Source organism: Parasteatoda tepidariorum, chromosome 11 (assembly GCF_982258835.1).
Source record: "Parasteatoda tepidariorum strain Cologne lab strain chromosome 11, Ptep-v5.0, whole genome shotgun sequence".
NCBI lineage: Eukaryota > Metazoa > Arthropoda > Arachnida > Araneae > Theridiidae > Parasteatoda > Parasteatoda tepidariorum.
The window spans coordinates 60492039-60511994 of record NC_141765.1 but is presented as its reverse complement, the minus strand read 5'-3'; the positions used below and the strand labels follow the sequence as shown (position 1 = coordinate 60511994).

Genomic DNA, 19956 nt, shown 5'->3' with positions numbered 1-19956 from the left:
AGATAAGCAGTTCGATAATTCAGTGTACAATTTCAACTTAGAGGGTAATCATATCAATCCTGCAAACAGATCATTAAAAATTCTTCGAAAAGACACATTGAAGTAAAAGCAATAAAATGTAATAGATAATAAAGATTTAAAAAAAAACATTTAAAAGTTGACAGACAACACGCTTGATTTTTTTATAGTGGAAAAGTAAATTGCTAATTTACACTTAAGACTATTTTTATTCATCGCTTTTTATACTATTAATAGTTTTTAATACAATGTTATGCTATGAATGAATAACATTATAACACATTTAGTAATCATGTGTAATTTGCTTTTTTTTAATTAACTGGTAACGAGCTTAAACGAACAAATGACTCCGGGGCTTGCGTAGACACAAAATGGCGGGACACCTGTGGACATGTCAATAATAAGTTTCCTGTAATGAATGAAGGTTTATTACTAGTATATCTCTTATTTGCGTATTCATTAAATCACTTTTGTGAAGTATTTTATTCGTATATAATTTTTTCCACATTCTTCCAGAGTTAGATCTTCTTTATAGAATTCTATTTTTTTTTCCTTTTACAGTGTGAACTTTAAAGCTTTTTTTAATGTTTATTATTGATTTGATTACATACAAAATTAAATATTTTTATACACTTGTGGTTACATCAACTTTATAGCAGTTGTATTTCTGTTAATGCCTCTGCATCTCAGTTGAAATTTAATACTGATTTGACAAAAAGAAATCAAATATAACTTTATTAACAAAATGTGTTTTTACTTTTAAAAAAACTCTTTAAAATAGACATCTAATGTAGTAATTTGTCTACGAAACAGTTTTTTCTTACATATTTTATTTGGAATACAATTGTTATTTATAAATTAATAGACTTTAAAATTGCTTAAAATATGAATTGTTGGCCTTACTTTCTTACTACTGTATTTGTGATTGAAATTAACTCTATTTCAGTTTTGCTTGCTTTTTTATAAGTAACAAAAGTAAATTTATTAACTTCGTTATTATAACAATAAATTCGTTAACCTTGTGACTTGTCCATACTAATCTCTTCTCCTCTATCTATTTTTAATGGGATAAAACAGAAAGATCTCCTTCAGATGTTTTGAATTTTTGAACCTGAAGTACCTTGGATTCTTAAACAAATATTCCCAAGAAACTGAATTGGTAAGATATTATCAATAGTAAGATAGATCAAAACCTCATCAGCTTCAAAAATATACAAATTTGATGTAACAGTCGACGTGTTTCAAGCGCTCAAAGTTTCAAGTTTCAAGCGTTTTATATTTCAAATCAATTTTGCTTCTTCTCATTCATTTGTTTCTTCTCAGTCTTGAAAATGGGCGCCTGCTTTTTGAACCTGCGCTTCTTCTCTGAGCTTGACTCATGGGTTAGAGTCTCTTTGCCGTCAGGCTAACTTTAGGAGATTATCGTGGTCTTTCCCTCCATGTAACGCAAATGTGGGTTTGTTCCATCAAAAAATCCTCCATAAAGGCCAAATTTCTACCAATACTTGATCCAGGAGTTTCCTTGTCTTCTGAATTGGGTTCTCGATTTCAAGGCTAGTGAGTTGAACATTAGTAGTCATAAACCCAAAAATTGGGTCTGCTGTTCAACGACGGTTATAAAATAAACTCAAGTAATACCATAGATTCTATTAATACATTTGTAAAAAAAAAATTATGCTCAAGTTCTGGGAAATTGTTTTAGAAATAATACAAATATAAATTTAAGAGTTTGGCTTTAACAGTTATTTAAATAGATTTCAATCGCTTTCTTTCTTTCTCATTTGAAATTTTGCTAATAACTCCTCAATTGACAAATATCATTATCACAGAAAGCTTAATAATAACATGCTAGATTAGCCCTTGAAATAATTTGTTCATTTAGGCTTATTATTGGTTACTTAAAAGATGTAAATTAAAAGTGATCACTAAAATTAGAAATAACCCTACTTGCATTATTTTACATCATAATTTGTCTTATTATTAAGAGCAATGAATAAAGACATCCAATTCTAGCTGCAAACAATTTTTCTGTCATAAAATCTTGTATTCAACCTACATATGTATAATGATGTGTATAACAGTTGTACGAGTGTATAACAGTTGTACGAGTGCATAACAGTTGTACGAGTGTATAACAGTTGTAGAGTGGCAAAACTGTTATACATGTGTATAACAGTTTTGCCACTCTACAAAAATTTACAAAGGAAATTTATGTAATGAATAGCGGAATAATAATAGCTTTATCACAACTTTTCCCCATACTATGCCTTCACAATACGCCTTTAAATAGGACCATTCTAAAGGGATGAAATACAAATATTTTTTTCAAGTTTCTAGTTTTTCATCCTTCTTTGCTGCTGTTTCCCCTAAAGGAGAACGATTTGTCGTGAAAAATCGACATTTTAAGTATCCTGATAAAGATGTATTTACAAAAACTATTCTCTTTATGTATCTTGAATACCATATCGTATTATAAAAATCGAATATATGATAGTTATTAACAACGTATCAGTAACGCAGCGACAAAATAATATAGAAATAATCAGCGATAACGATAATTATTGGATACTATAATATTGCTATCACAGTCGACTACAATAAATATAAATTCCAATACTAAGATTGAATCACAATGAAATAATGTAAAAAATACGTGTTTAAAACTAACCTTCTAAAATGAATTGCTTATTATACTGCCCAAGGTCTTACCGATGGAAGAAAGACTTCTAGAATCAAAAGAATCTGTAGAAACCATAAGAAGCTTGCGAATTATCATTAGCACAATTTACTTAATGAAACTAAAATAATACTGAGTTCCAATAGAATTTTGATTATATTAACCGCAACAAGAGCAACTATACTTAAAATTATTGGTTGTTTAAACAAATAGTTTGAGAAGTTGCTTTTCTATGAAATCTAACTTCAAGCCCTCCTCCTGCTTGAAACTTTTTTTTCCACTCAACCGTGTAACTTCCTGTACTGATGATAATTTTCCATACTATATGATTAAACCTGCTACAGAGGGGTAATTTTGGGATTATATTTATTTGTAAGTATAGAATAAATTGAAAAATCATTCTAATTCAAGTTGGTTGTTTCCAAATAATACTAAAACCTGCCCGAGTACGTGACCGTAACATTCCTAGTTAGGTTAAGGTTCAAGCATATCTTTAGCTTAACCTGTTATAAAAGGGCAGATTTGGGACTGAATTCATTTTCTTCGGATACTCTATGTATTTTTCATTAACATCTCGAAAACCATTGTATAGAAATCATTCAAACTAAAATTTTCGGTATATATCTTTTTCCTGTAATTAGTATAAAACATATATATTAACATAATTTTTTTTTAAATTTAATTTACTATTTTTTTTTTTTTTTAATTTTTACTTTTGGTGTGCTTTTTTCTGGCAACCCTGCATGCGTATATTTTAAATCTTTCACGACCGGCAAATGGAGAAAGAACTGTTTCTTCAGGCCCGCAAGCTTATCCGTATTAAAGAGTAAGTATGCGTACTAATATGAGATGTAATATAAGAGTACCGTAGTGAGATCACGTTCGTGTGATCTCATTACGGTACTCTCATATATATATATATATATATATATATATATATATATATATAAGCTTCGTATTTTGTGGTAATTAATTCTGCATATATACTTGGAACTATTTAAACGACAAAAATATCCCATACAACAAAATTATTCTTATATGACTTCATTATTTTTCATTTAGCAATGACTTCAAATATCAAATCCGTTTACCATACAATTTAAATTTTGTTGCTAATAAATTAAATAATAAAAAAATCTTAATCTTTATAAATATTTATTTCTGTGTGCAGTATTATAGTTGCGAACTAAAATATTTTTTAAATCGCTTCAGAAGTTCCAGAAATATTACGAAGTACCCAAAAAGGAAAACTAACATTAAGGAGGGCAAATTTCATCCGCTATTCTGATTAACAATTGGCACCATATTTTTCAGGTTAATTGTGGTCAACATAATTGCGATTAACGCTAATTTTTGAGTATCAAATAACTTAAAAATTAAAAAAAAAGGTATTTTTTTATTCAAATAAGAAATACTTTTTGTGTCAAATTTTGCAACTAAAATATCGTCAACTGCAGTAATTAAATAGCACAAGTACGTTTTGTCTCTTTCACTAATATTACATATACGTGAAGTGCGCAAAAAAAATTAGCCACCTTGAATAACTGACTCCATCTTAATGGTTCCAGGGTGTGATCAAGGGAGTAAATATACGCTTTTTTAAAATTCGATTTCTCAGGAACTATTCAACCAATTTCACACAAATTTTGTATTTTGCCATGTAAAATTAAATACTTTAAAATGATGTAAAAAATTGTATACCTTACAATGCAAAAAATTTCGAATATTATTAAAATAGTAAATGTTTACTAAAACTTATCTTTTGCATGGAATTATCTTTGGATAAACGAATTTTATAATTGTGTCCAAATTTTTTTTAATTCTCTTAAAACGTTCTTGTGATATGGCGAAATACGCAAAAAATAAAATTAACTTTAGGCGGTTCAAACTATAAACCGCTCTCCTGACCACACTATTAGGACCATACTCTGGGGGGGGGGGGCAGAAATCTAAATTCGGATGAAAAAAGGTATGTTTATTCAGGGAAAGTACGTTTTTGTGTCTGATTTCGTAACTTAAAATATTGTCTGTTCTAAACAATTAGCATACTTGAAGTAATCTCTTCGAATCATTAAGATTGAGTCCTAGAGTGTGGAAATCCGATCATTAGATCAAAAGTTATTCAGTGTTTCTGCTTTTTTATTTTAGTTTTTACCATCTTACCAAAATATTGATGTAGGACAGAGGAAAGAATTAGTGAATTAATACATTTGGAATTAATTTATTTGTGAATTAATACGTTGTGAATAATTCATACATTTTGATTATGCTTGATTTGATTATGCTCATTCATAAACAGGTTGGATTAAGATATGATGTGGCCTGAAGCTAATGAGTAACTTTGGACTCTACTCACACAAATTTAGCCAAAACTCATCTATATTTACAAATATTGAAACTTTTTATATAATTGAGTTCCAGTTAAGTTTATTTTACAAAAATTGAAGGAGAAAAAGTTTTTTGAAAAGAAAAAGAAACAGTTTGCAGAATAATTACGTTAAACTTTTAAATACAATTAAGTGTCTATGTCAGCAAAAACATCTTGTATGAAATTGTATGATATTGTATTGTTAAGAAGAAGCAAGAACTAACAAACATACAAATTTTAAAAATCGAAGAAGAAATCCCTTTTTGCTAATATTTTATTATATTTTTGCCAACCAAACACCTCCAGGAAAATTTCGAGTGTTTTGTGGATGGTAGCAGGAAATTAATTCGAAAAACAAAGCACTTGTGGTTGTGGCTTGGCGAAAAGAAGATAATCGATTAAAATAATGAAGGTTTTTTTTAATGAGGGTAATATATCCATTATACTATTACATTTTTAATACTCGTTCGAAAGAAATGACAGCATTTCAAAACATTTTTACAAATTCAAATGAAAAACATATAATCTAAATGTATATTTATTGAACTTTTAGAAAAAAAAACTATTTCTTACTGGAAAGTTCGTTAAAAAAAACTACTAAAGATGTCTTATAACTTAAATGAAAGTAACAGCTGAAACTGTAGTCAATATTTGAACACAAACACTGAAATCAAACAGCATAAAATTCCAAAGCATGTAAAAATGCGAGCCGTTTCAATAAAATATGTAAAAAAAAAAGAAATAAGGGGAGTTATTTCAGATCGAAAAAAAAATTTTAGATTTTAAAGTAATTATAAAGCCAATTTTGCTTATATTAAACGCGAAACATACATTTATAATATCTACTAGAGAGAAATGACAGCATTTAAAAAGCAGATTTAAAAAATTATGTGAAAAATATTTAATCTAAATGTAGTATTTATTGAACTTTCAGAGCAAAACTTTTTCTTACTGCGAAGTTCGTTAAAAAAGACCATTAAAAAAGTCTTATAGTTTAAATGATAGTAACAACTGAAACTGTGGTCAATATGTGAACACAATTATTTTACACTGAAACCAAAATGCATAAAATTGTATTTATACATTTCCTAAATTGTACAGAGAATTTACCACCTCGTGAGCATTTCGCAAACTTATAATATCTTGGCAAAAAAGCATAACTGCTATTAAGTTACCTTAAAATAGAAAAGAATATATTTTTCTGGGGAAAAAAATGACCCTTTTTTAAGACTTTTTTCCAATGTCATTATTCCGTTGTTTTAAAAATAGAAAGTAAGTGAAATATAATACTAGTAGAAACATGATCTGAAACGAAAAGATAGATTTAAAATACTCAGTAGATGGCATATTATATGGAAATTATGGACATATATAGTTTCGAAACGAAAGAAACTTTATTCTTGTAATGTAATCATTTTTAAGGATAACAAAAGACTTAAAACTTTATTTTAAAAGTAGATGGCAATTTATATAACATTTTCAAGGGCACTAGGGATTGAATGAATTAAAATAAGTAACATTATGTCATACAATTCAAATATAGAATATTCTAAATCAAGACCAAAAGCATTTAAAACGAAAATATATATTTAGAAATAACTATTAAAACGAAGACAATTACTTGCTGTCATTTTTAGACATATGGCATATTATATGCAAATTATGAACATATATAGTTTCGAAACGAAAGAAACTTTATTCTTGTTATATAATCATTTTTAAGGATAACAAAAGACTTAAAACTTTATCTTAAAAGTAGATAGCAATTTATATAACATTTTCAAGGGCACTAGGGATTGAATGAATTAAAATAAGTAACATTATGTCATACAATTCAAATATAGAATATTCTAAATCAAGGCCAAAAGCACTTAAAACGAAAATATATATTTAGAAATAACTATAAAAACGAAGACAATTACTTGCTTTCATTTTTAGATAGTTATGACTACTGATATATATGCTCATAAGCATCAAATTATTCAAAAAATTGTCAAATACTTTAATACAAGGCACTTTTGTGCTTTTGAATTGTGTAACTGAAAAAAAATTTTAAAATAAAAATAAGTATTACTAGAGAAATAAAAAATTTTAAAACTTTATTTAATAAATTCTTATTTCGAAAATTAAATTCAATAATATTTAGGTCTTATGAAAGATAATCGATTTTATTTTTAATTTCCTTCGGTGCACTTGATTCGCAGCTTCTAAGGATTTCTTCAAAATTTGAGGAGAGATTAATCGGTATTTTACGATATCGCTGAATAATTTACATGCTTGACCGAGTATATAAAGGTAAAAAAAATGCATGTCAGAGGCACGTCGGGCAATTTAGTTTTCGAGCTGTGCTCAAACCAGTATTTCCCAAACACAATTTAAATTTTACGCTTTCATATTTAAGGTTTATTTGTGCACTTCATTAATAAATATAAACTTTAAAAGACGAAAAAATAACCAAAATAACCGAATAAACAAAACCCTTATCACTAAAAAAAAAAAAAGAAGAGGAAGAAGAAAGTCGAAAATGAAATTGAAAGGAACACTAAAACATTTTTCACTTCATTCTTAATAATTCAAACATTTGACCAGATTAGTGACAGTTTAGATTGAATTATGAACATTCATAGTTTATTATACCTTTTTATTTCTCCATGTATCAATGATTGTATGGTAATGAGTTTCTCTCATAAAAGCTTTTAACTTTTAAAGATTTTACTATAAATAAATTTTTTATGGCGATATTTATTGTATTGAAAGGGAAGGATTTTATTTCTTCCCTAACATTGGTAGTTATTACTTCTGCAATTATTATTATTTATACTAGTAAAAATTACTAGTTACAAATAGTAACTATAAATTTGTAAAATAAAATTATATTTTATTACTAGACATTAATGTAGTTAATACAATTTAAAGAAGTAATTTTTCTGTAATCTTACAATAAAAATATTTCACTTAGCTTAAGAGAAATGCAATTTTTTAAAAAAAAAAATTGGAAAAATGGAAAACAAGCACATTTAGGGGACTTTTTTTTTCTTACGAGTGTTAATACTCAAATTTTAAATGAAACAAACGATCTTTTTTTTAAAACCAAACTTGTGAAGGAGTACATTCCAAAAAATGGGTGCATTACGAAGTCTTAATTGGTAATAAACGATCCCTTTTACCATTTAAGGAAAATAGACCGATATTCATTGCACCTGCTATTTCAACAGCTGTTTTTACCAACACTCACTACACTCTAAAAACTGTACCTCTGATTTCAGAGGCACATTTGGATCATTTGTGCCTCTGAATTTTAAGGGCACAACGTACCTTTAAAAATGAAAGGCACAATGTACCTCTGATTTCAGAGGCAAAATCAGATGTACCTCTTAACTTGAAAGGTACACTGTACCTTAGATTTTGCTTTTGTGTACCGCTCATTGAAACAAGCATTTAGTGGTTCCAAAACCTGTTATTTACCAGATTTGAACACATTTTTTTTTTACCTATTTGTAATTTGCTAGCACTTCATATAAAAAGGGACTTTCTATTTGGTTTACACTATTACCAAGATATTAATTATAATAATTCTTAATGAAAAATATTTCTCCATTCTTTGAATATTGGCCACTTGAAAGTGATCATTTCAAGGGATTCCATCTAATAGACATAGATCTAATTTTCATAGACAATTATAAAATATGTAAATTTATACCATTTCTTTAATTATGTAGCGTTTAATGATACTTCAACAACTAAAATGTTGCTTTTCTGATCAGATATAGGTACAAAAAGATAATATTTATCTCTGTTAACCCAAGTCAATAATAATTCATGGATTTTTTTTTCAAAAAGCATCCTCAAAATGGAAATTTCTTATAAATTTAGATATTTTTTAAATATTTAGAGATTTAATAAAATAGTTTTATAAGGATCAAAATTAAACACTAAAATATCATGAAATCTAATATCTTTTATTTTCACACATAAAGAACAATTTTACATAATTTAGTAACAGTTGACAGTTGCACAAATATGGAAAAACATAGAACTTACATAGAATATTTTAAAATGATAGATGTAGATTTTGACAACTTTGATATTTTATAACATAAAATATGTTTAATCAAATGACTTAAAAAGTGTAAAATGAAAGATTTCCTTCCATTGATATGAATTTTTTAAAAATCCAGATTTTGGCGAAGAATATTAACCCGTTAGGCGCCATCATTCCCATTTTGGGAACATTAGCTTTCAATTTTTTTAGAACTAACTGTACTTAATATTATTCAATCGATGATTTTATTTGAGCTCAAAATATATGAAAAGCCTTCTGCAATTTTTTTGGAAAGCTTGTTTCAGAATTTTTTTTTATTGTATTTTAAAAAACGTGAAATTCTGCATTTTTGTCCCAATCATTAAACATGCATTTGTTTTATAAATATCATTAAAATAAGAATTACTTTCGTGCTTCAACTTAATTACAACAATCGGATTATAGTCGGATTGAGGATTAATAAACTTCAAACTTCTATCTTAATTCTCTTTTCTATAATCCGAATTTCGATGTCTACAGTATTTCTTAAAATTCCCTATTTCACTACAATTGAAACATTCACTTTCAAATCTAAATTTCTTCACAATACTTGGCGAATTCCATTTCTCATTAAAATGTTCTTTCTGGCGATTGTTATTACACGGAATATCTTGTGGATCATACTGAAAATTGGCAATGAGATTTTCTTTAAAGTAATAATAATTATAATCATAAATTTCTGACCTTTCAGCAGGAATAAGCTGTAAAGCACACGAAAACCAAAGATCGAAATTCACACTAAATTTCTTCGCTTTCTGTTCAAAGAGTTCGAAGTACCGTCGAATTCCACGCTTCTTGGCATCAATTTTAAACATCTCATTCACTAATTTTTTCTTAAGTAGGAAATCCATAATAACAATAATATTTGTCACCAATTCTTTCAAAAACTTAATAAAACATTTCTGGAACGGATCCCAACACTGCCACCAATTAAATACATAGCTGTAGCGTATCAAGCTATATTAAAGAACTGTTGAGTTTTTTTATAAAAACATTTATTTCACACCACAACAAATACAATAACAAATATAAAGTATCCGTAACGGGATAGTTAAATCTCATAAAGGAAACTAGAAAAAGTGCCCGTAGCGGGATATATGAAAACTCACCCGTAACGGGATAGATAAAATATCAAGGCACTCTAGATAAACCCGTAACGGGTAATATGAAAACTCAAATTCCGCACAAAACTAATTCTAAAAAATCAACAACTTTCTGGTGTTCTAATTTTATCGTCTGCTTTTATTATTTGTATTTCGTCATAAAATATTTCATTGATGTGCGCATGCGCTTCTTCTCCGTTACATCGTACCGAAGAAAAAGAATTGAAGCCCATTTGAGAGGCACAGGGAAACGGTAAAATCCTTTCGTACCGCGCATTGACTCGCGTTTGCTTTGGTGCCTTTCATTTCTTGTGGTGCCTCTCATTTTTAAAGGCACATTAGTTATGTGCCTCTAACACGAGAAAATGAAGGGTACATTTAGCCTGTGCCTTTTATTTAAGAGGTACAGTTTTTAGAGTGTAGTTAGTACATGGAACAAAAATAACCGAAAAACTTTGAAGCAAACGATTATTAAGTCAATAGTTTAAAATCTCTTTCTCTTTTTAAAAATGACCTTATATCTTTGATAAATGCCAAACTAAGTATTAAAGATAAACTAAGTAAAAATAATAATAATTAGCGGGAGAAGATTTGAATAGAAAAAATGGGACAGTTGATGTAATAATCTTAATTTTAGTTCAGCTGTTAAAAAAAATTATTATGCAATCAATTGAGGAAAAATTTGCATTTTTGTAAAATAATCAGGAGGCACATGCCCCTCCGTGCCACCCTCCACCCGACGTTACGCCTATGCCTAGAGTTGCAACCCAAGTAACTACCTTCTTAATTCTGCCTACTTCAGTACACTTTCAGATAAGGGAAAATTTTCAGATTTCAGAAAATATGGAATGACTTAATTTCATCATAAACGGACGTCGACAAATACTATCTTCAGAAATTTTTATTAATTTCGAATGAATTACAGCTGACTTCAGTTGAATTATATAAAATCGCCTATTTTCCGCATTTTAATGTTTCAAATTTTCCTGATTGTTTGGTATTCATTTTAACAAGGATGGTGTGTAATTATAATTCAAAAATTCTTCGTGCTAATGTAACTAATAAAACTTTATACTAAATGTTGTGAAAAGTACAATTTTAAATCATTCTAAATTATTTTATTTTTTATAAACTTACAATTTTTATAATTTAGCTAAGAATATCTTTCTTTTCTTTTTTAAACTGTGACTTTTTCCATCCAGAAAATAGCAATTAAATAAGTTTTTCTCTTTATTTACACATATATGCTTAAAATTAGAGTAAAATACTTAATTTATTTCTCAGTGCATAATAGTTTTATCTTCGATAGGGGGAAAAATGCATAACAAACATGATAGTGAAAAACTTTTGAGATAATAACAGCTGGCGCCATCTACGGTCGTACGTTTCAAATTCTCTTTTATTTCGACAAATCTGGACAATGAGTAGCACTGCCATCTAGTATCACTTTGAAAAATATAAAATTCATTCGTTATGCTTAAAAAGCAAATTATAATTTAGAAATTTAATTTTGATTGAATTGAAAGACTATTACATAACCGATCTGAAAATTTAATTTACTTGGAAAATAACTAATATATTAACTATAGAAATATTCAAATATGGTGATGTTTAAATTTGCCTGGTAAATAAACTCCTAATGGAAACTCCTAATAAAGAAAAAGCACTTTTTTAAAAATTAAAAATAAATTATTTATGAATACAGTTGCAATAATTACTGACTTTATTTAGAATTCCTTAAACTCTTTATAACGAATAATTATTTTTGCCATTTAACTACGAAAAAAGGTACAATAAAAATTGGAAGACGAAAAAAAATATACACTTTATTAGGAAAAAAAAAAAGATTTTGTTTTAAAGAAGAATTTTTAGAATTTCATCTACTCATTTAAGCACATTTTCGAAAACTCGATTTTTTTTCTTTCATTTTTATGTTTACAACATTAAAAATAAATGCATTTTTTAAAATAAAAAAAAAAGCGTTTCACCTTGCTTAACTTTCCCCTAGATATTACATAATTTAGATATTATTACATTAAAAATTTTATGCACAGGTATTAATCAAAAATGGAGTAGCAGAAATTATTCTTCTTTGTACAAATATTTACGATGAATGAAAAATTATTGTATGAAAAAATTGAATAATAGTTTAAAAAAAGGGAATCTAAAATAATGATTTAAAAAAAAAAGCTTTTAATAATTTGGCACTTAAAAACTTTCCACCAATTTTGATAAGAATAACAGAAAAAAATTAAAAAACGAAAAAATATTTTTAAATGTATATGGATTTTTAATGACATTTAAATACTTTTAAATTCAATTTATCAAAAGAATAAATAAATGAAAAATAATGAAAAGTTTAAAATAGTAAAGAAATTAAAACAATTATGAAACTAATTTAGAAAAGAGAAAAACTCTTACTTATACGCTTCATGCGGTCAATGGTAAAAAAAATTATGCTTTATTATTTGATTCTTGAATTAATGGCATATCTATATTTAAATTTATTTATCAAAAAATTAATGAAAAGAAATATAACAAATAAATGGGAATGAAAAACTTAAAATAGGAATAAAGTTAAAATAAGAGTGAAGCTAATTGACGAATTTAAATACCTAGCTTTTAAGTAATACGTTTCTGGTGGTCAATCGTAATAAAATTTATGCCTTTTTACTTGATTCTTGAATTTATATGTAATTGTATTTATATGAATTTATATATCTTGATTCTAGAATTTATAAATAATAGTCTTGATTTAATAGCATTTTATGTTTTTGTTTCAAATTTATTCATGAAAGTAGTAAATAAATAAAACAAGAATGAAAAATTTAAGGTAGGAATAAAGTAAAAATAAGAAGGAAGCTATTTTGCACAAGTTGGAAAAACACTTATTAAAAAATCTCAAGTCATAGTGATTTTTATAAGTTATACTGTTAGTTTTTGTACCCTTTTTACTGTCAATAGTAAATAATGTTATGTTTAATTATTTGATTCTTGGTTTTAATGAATATAATGTAAACTAATTTTCTCATTCACGAGACATAAATAGTTTGAAAAGACACTTGATAGTCATGTAGTCAGACTTTTTAAGTAATATTGAAATAAGACAGATTTTTGAAAAATAAATTTGGAAATGATGCAAATTTATTTTTGGATAAATATTTAAAAGGAAGCAATTTCAGCATTAATAAAAAAATCTATTTGACTGAACATCGAAAGAAAAGTTTTCTTTCAAGTAAACTATTTAACAATATTTATATTAAGTATTTTTCATGTATTTCGAAACAAAAAACTTTATTATATCATGAAATAATAATTTTTTCGTATCCTTTTTTTAATTCTGAGAATATAGTCATTAAAAAGTTATGGAATGGAAATTATTCAAATAAATGAATTTTTCATAAATTTAAAAAAAAGGAGAATGTTTATTTTCACTCGAGAAGTTTAAGAATAATTTTTAATTTACTTTATTTATTTTTATTTTTTTTTTTAGAAAACAAAAATCCGAAAATACTTGGTAAGTTTTTTGATAATTATATTTAAAAAATCTTTTTTTTTGAAAACTGTATGCAAATTGTTTGAAATAAATAAATTCAGTCACCAGTTTTAAAAAACTACTTTATTAACAGTATTATAAAACTATTGCTTAAAAAAAGAGGAAAAGGAGGAAAAAAAAGCGTACATTTTGACGGGCATTTCAAAAGGAATATATTCCTTTCGTTGCTGCTTTCTCCTACCTGTAGTTTGATATTTACTAGATGAGCTGTTCTCAGCCAGGTTACGTTCAGAAATTTAAAAAAAAAAAAAAAAAAACTTTTTTTGGGAAGTAATATTATGAAGAGCATTGCGAGCCTGAAAATTTAGAGGGGGCCATGGGGTTAGTGTGAACAAGTCGTAAAATTAGTTATTTAGTCTACTGTTACACTAAAAAAGCAAATAAAATAAAAATGGAACTTATTTTAATCTAAAAATACAGTCCTTCAGTCTTGAGTAAGTAATCTTAAGAATGATTAATTTAATTAATGTTAAAGCTTAACAAACTATAATTTATGAATAACAATTTATTCCACTTATGCAACAACAAAAAAATTAAAAGACAAATCTTAACATTAGAGGCATATTTTTAGTAGATATTTTGAAGACAAAAATTAATTAATTTTTTTAAATTCTTATATAAAAGAGTTTGTCAAATCGCTATTAAATAATAGCGGAGAAGCATTAATGGAATTCGGAAATACACATTTCGCAACTACTATTAAAAATAATAAAATTTCAGAGATAGACAAAATTTTGGAAAAAATCAAACTTGAAAAGTGTTTAACTATTAGTTTTTCTTAAATTTTTGACTGTACGAGAATTAATCGAATTTGATGAATGAAAGGTGGAAAAAATTTTAAAAAATAACTACTTTACAAAGTTAATCTAATTTAAAAGCTAATAAGAAATGTGTTTATAGTTAAACTACATTACACCGACTTATAGTAAAAAAAAATATCCATAATTATTTTATTTTTTTAGTTTATTTATTTAATTTTTTTACTTACTTTTATTTTTTTACAAATATGTAAGATGTAACCTTAACATTTAAGATTTGACGTTTAGCATTTTAAGCATACACACACACTTTAAAAGATTGCCGATGAATCCCCTGCCATTCAAAAGTTAATATAGTTGTAAAGAACAAAAAAAAAAAAAAAAGCTTAATTATAAAAACTTTTTTTTTGTATCATTTCGTAATTTAGTTTAATATTTCTAGTCACTGTTTCAAATTATCGGCGATTTAGAATTTCTACTCTTGCCATCTTTGCATAAAGCCAAGTGAGAGGTTTTTTAGGTTGTTCCGCAACTGTTTATTGACTCTTGCACTTGAAACATTATTTTACGCTAAAAACATTCAGGGACTGTCACTTGGATACTTCATCCACTGAGATCTTTGGAATTAAATGACTTAACATAATTAATTAATGTCTTATAGAATTCAAATAAAAACTTTCCAGTATAAATCTCTGTTTTTGTTTCCTTCAAAAAAACCACTCGTACACTTTATTTACTCGAGCCTTCAATTTGTAACTTCGGCAACAAAAATAAACTATTTAGCAATTTATTTTTAAAAAAATATTAAAAATCAATATTAAAATTAAATAATATATCTGAATAATCAGAAACCACTAACATGAGCAGCGATGGCTCAGGGGATAGAGCGTTCGCCTTCCAATGAGGCGAACCGGATTCGAATCCCAGTCTACACGAATTCCGCATCCGGCTTGCACAGACGATAATGCTGACGTGAAATATCCTCAGTGGTAGACGGATCATGAGTTAGAGTCCCCTTGCCGTCAGGCTAACCATGGGAGGTTCTCGTGGTCTTCCTCTCCATGTAACTCAAATGTTGGTTAGTTCCATCAAAAAGTCCTCCACGAAGGCTAATTTCTGCGATACTCGATCCAGGAATTCCCTTGTCTTCTGGATTGGGTTCAAAATTACAGGGCTACGGAGTAGAACATTAGAAGTCGTAAACCCCCAAAAAATATTTAAAGTATAGATATACTTTAAAATACTGTGGCGGTATACTTAAAGTATATCAGAGGTTAATTTTGAGGTATTCATTTGCACCCTTTTCAATCTAACGACGTATTTAAATAACAACCTCCTTTATACCTTTAAAAAATGCCTCATTTATACCTCGATTTTTTAGTAAAGAACTTCAGAACTTTCTTTAAAAAATACAATCACTAATATCCTACTGTGCAGCGCTAGTGCGATGCACATAAAGTACTACTACTTTAAAAAACAAGTACAAAACTACTTTGTACTGGTACTTTTATCTACGTCACACTAGAGTTGCACAATGGGCTGTTGGAGATGCCTGGAAAACATCTCTGAGGATGATCCGGTGACAACATTCATACGTCACATCCCGTTTTACAGAAGGGACACATTCACACACTATCCATCCATCCGCAGATTGTAATTTTAAACTGAACCAGATCATGGTAGATTTCTGATCCAGTGTCCCAAGAGATACTGATATGTTATAGGAACTTGGAGGACTTTGAGACCTCGACAAATTTAGCCAGCAACAGTCACCATTTTGTACACGGGAAGTATTCGGCCAATTGGGATTGAACACATGAGCTCTCGGACATGAGCCCAACTCCCTACTAGCTAGGCTATCCCATCCTCAAAAACTACTTAAACAATTCCTAAACACTTTTTAAATTGCCATGATATTCGAATCGGAAAGCGAGAACTAGTACCGATTCAGAAATATCAGGGAAAATCCCAGCACAGAGACGGCTTTGGAACTTAAAACTGATTGACACTTTTGACAAGAAAATGCGTGCTGTTTTATTTTAAAGTTTAAATGTTTGTCTGTTTTAGATGTGCTCCTTGGGCGGCAAAAACCCTTGCTTTGCCACTGTATCTCCGGAGTCAGTGCTTTTCTCGACAAAAATGCTAGCTACAGAACTATCGAAATTCGCAACCACCATTTCAGTCCAGAGTTTTTTAGTACAGATATAAGAAAACGGAAACTCTCTAGTTTTGTCTGTAAACAAATCGTTTACCTGCTAACCAGAACGTAGAGAGATCGACTGCAAGTTGAAATGTAGTATACTGAGAAACCTGATCGACATTGCTACACATTAATGCAAACAATTTTTCACTAAGCAATGAAAAAAGTTGTTTTATCTCCCTCTTTAAATAAGCGATTAATTTCTAGACTAATGTCTTCTCGTCCAACTACCGAGACTGCAAAAAATTTTAATCTAAAGGGTTCCAATGAATTCCTTTCAAGATCAAAAGACGTTTTTGGTGAATTAAAGTCATTAGAAGTTGCTCATGAATCTTGGATTTCTAAAAACAATACTCATGAATGCTTTCCCGAAAGCAGAGATACTGAAACATCCGAGTTCGTAAAACCTTTGAATTCTGTCAAAGTCAGTGAAAAGAGAAAGGATGATTCCGTTGTTTCGTTTAAAAAACCAATGGTACCCAGGAACAAATATCGTAAAAATCATGCCCCCCTTAAAGGTCGTAAAAAATGGATTAAATATTCCTTGGAAGATGTCCCTTTATCATCAAATGCTGATAACACTTCCACTGCATTGGCATTTATTACTGAATTGCGAAAACGCAAAGAACCTGTGCATGATACTTCTGATATAAATGAAAAACTGTTATTTTCAAAACCTAGAGAAAAAGTTTTGCGCTCTAAGCTCTCTTCATCTAATAACCTTTCTTCTGTAAGTTCAGCTGCTAATAAAAATGCAAAAAGTACAATAAAACTTGATCATCTTGAACATGAGGATGTATAAGTCACAGAGGATATTGTGGAAGTGCAAAGCGAACAATTGCAAAAACACAAAGAGCCTGTGCCTGAGATATCTGATATAAATGAAAAACTATATTCAAAACCTTAAAAAACAGATTTTTGCTTGAATTTTACTTCATTCAATAACTTTCCTTCTTTAAGTTCAACTACTAATAAAAATGTAAGAATTATAATAAGCTTGAACATGATGATTAAGTCACAAGGAATATCCCCATATTTGTACCTGTCTGCGCCTCCTTTAAGTGCCACTGCTAAATTCTGACAATTAATTTTACAAAATATGTCTGGTTGATTGCCTGAAGGTTCGTTATGAGCTATGCCTTTCAATTTAGTCTCCATCTGTGATGTTTTTCTTTTAACTTCTCATTAGCCATTACTATTTGTGATTAGGAGTTGGCAACCATTTTGGAGCAAGTATCCATTGATTATTGAGAAAGTGTTTGAGTATAATTGAATCACTTGATGCAGAAAAAAAAATTGACAAAAGTGTTTAGTATTTCCTCATGCTTTAATGTCCCTTCTATATTAAATAATTGATTTATAAACAATTATTTAAATTTTTATTTTTCTGTTTCTCTATAACATTTATTCATAATTAACTATTATAACTGTTTAAGCAAGTAATTTGTAATCAATGATAATAAATAATGTGCTGTTGATTTAGACTTGTTTGTGATCAGCTTATTTTATTCTCTTTTAACTGTCTGGTCTAATTAGTATTGAATTAATAACTCTGCCTAGTTTTTGCAATAAATGTTACTGATATTTTTTTAAAAAAAACATTTATTTCTTCAATCTAGATAAACTTGTTTAACTAATATATTTTTTCATTTAAATCTGTAATTCAATTTTCAGATAAGTTGTGATTACGAGTTCAATGAGCTTTGTTTACCATGTTAAAACTGAAACAAACATTGTTAGAAGAATGTTGTCATGTCTATTTATAATTATATTTTGAATAGTTTGTTTTTGAAAATTCATAAAAAAATTTTTTTTAACTGATGTACATCAGTTAATTGATCCACTAGTCAGAATTACTGGACCTGTGTTAAGAACTTCAAATTATTAGTATTATTAATATTATTATTAATATTTTATGCAAATTTCATTAATATTTTATGATTGATTCCTCCCCCCCCCCATTGAAAACTTCAATTCAGAATAGATTGAATGATTTTTATAAAATGTAAATTCAAATCAAGAGTCATTTTATAGTTGAGGTGGAGTAAATGAGCAATGAATAGGAGGTGAAAAAATGTAGATGTTTTATAGTCTTTGAGAAAATAAATAACACATAGGTTAGGATTAATTTTTGAAAACTTCTTAGACTAGAGAAGTAATATAAGAATAAACCTAAAGCAACATTTGGTGTTTTTTCAGATTCCGACTATTTTATAAATATATATATTTCATTTTAAGGAAAACGTTTCATTCAAGTCTCATTTTTTAATAAAAGAATGTTTACTGTCTTGATTATTTTTTATCATATTGAAATAATTATTCAGAAAAAAAGAATCGCTAGGGAAGATAAGTTATTTGAATAATTTATTTTTGATTTATGGGTTTTTGTATTACACACAGAAATTTATTTTATCGAAATTCAGGCGTGGATTTAGCATGTTCATTGCTAGCCAACTGCAGGTGGTTATACTATATCTATCATTGAAAAGTGGTAATCTATAAATATATAATCAAAGTTCAATTTTCTTCTACCAACCATTTAAGTTTTCTAATTTTGCAATAAGTTTATTTTAATAATCAATATGCTAGTGTCATGAAAAAACATAGTGTCTGCAAAAATAGTAAGATGATAATATGCATCTAGCTACCACTTAGTCTGCTTTATTGACACAAACCGTTTTAAAGAGTTTCGTCACACAGTTTTGCGTGATCTGGCAACAAATCTGTATTTTTTTATGTTTACAAAATATCTCTTGTTGCTTACATTATCTGAGCGTAATATAATTCTAATTAGTTATGTGATGTAAAAGTAAATTATTGTAATCGAACAAAAATACAAGATTTGTTAAGAAAAAATTCATACTGATCTATATTTCTATATGGTAGATCTATATTTTCTTATTGGTAGAAAAAATTATTTGCCAAAAATGTAATTTGTTTCGTTGAATTTACGATTTTATCACATTTGGCAAGATCGTGATTGCTTTGCACAGGCCCTGGAATTGGCAACGGTCTAGTATCTTAGATCTGAAGTAGGAGGGTTTAAAAATGTTCTGAAATAAATAGATAAATCAATGATCTAGCATTAAATAGACATAATTTTTATAAAAGTGTTTGCTCAAATAGTGTGCATAAAGGTTATTTTCTCAATTTGTTAAACTTCTGTGCCTTTAATCAATATTTCTCATTAAAATA

General features: G+C 27.9%; 1 protein-coding gene across 1 annotated transcript; it reads left to right on the top strand.

Annotated features, from left to right (window-relative positions):
- The first annotated feature begins 16365 nt into the window (after nt 1–16365).
- On the top strand, nt 16366–18245 carry LOC139427022 (uncharacterized). The gene has a single exon (XM_071187336.2). It carries the CDS (start codon nt 16919–16921, stop codon nt 17561–17563), a length of 645 nt encoding a protein of 214 aa, XP_071043437.1. The 5' UTR covers nt 16366–16918; the 3' UTR covers nt 17564–18245.
- Nucleotides 18246–19956: the final 1711 nt, after the last annotated feature.

Bases quoted from the DNA above. Each gene is read 5' to 3' on its own strand.
- LOC139427022 (XM_071187336.2), top strand. From the start codon at position 16,919: ATGAAAAAAGTTGTTTTATCTCCCTCTTTAAATAAGCGATTAATTTCT.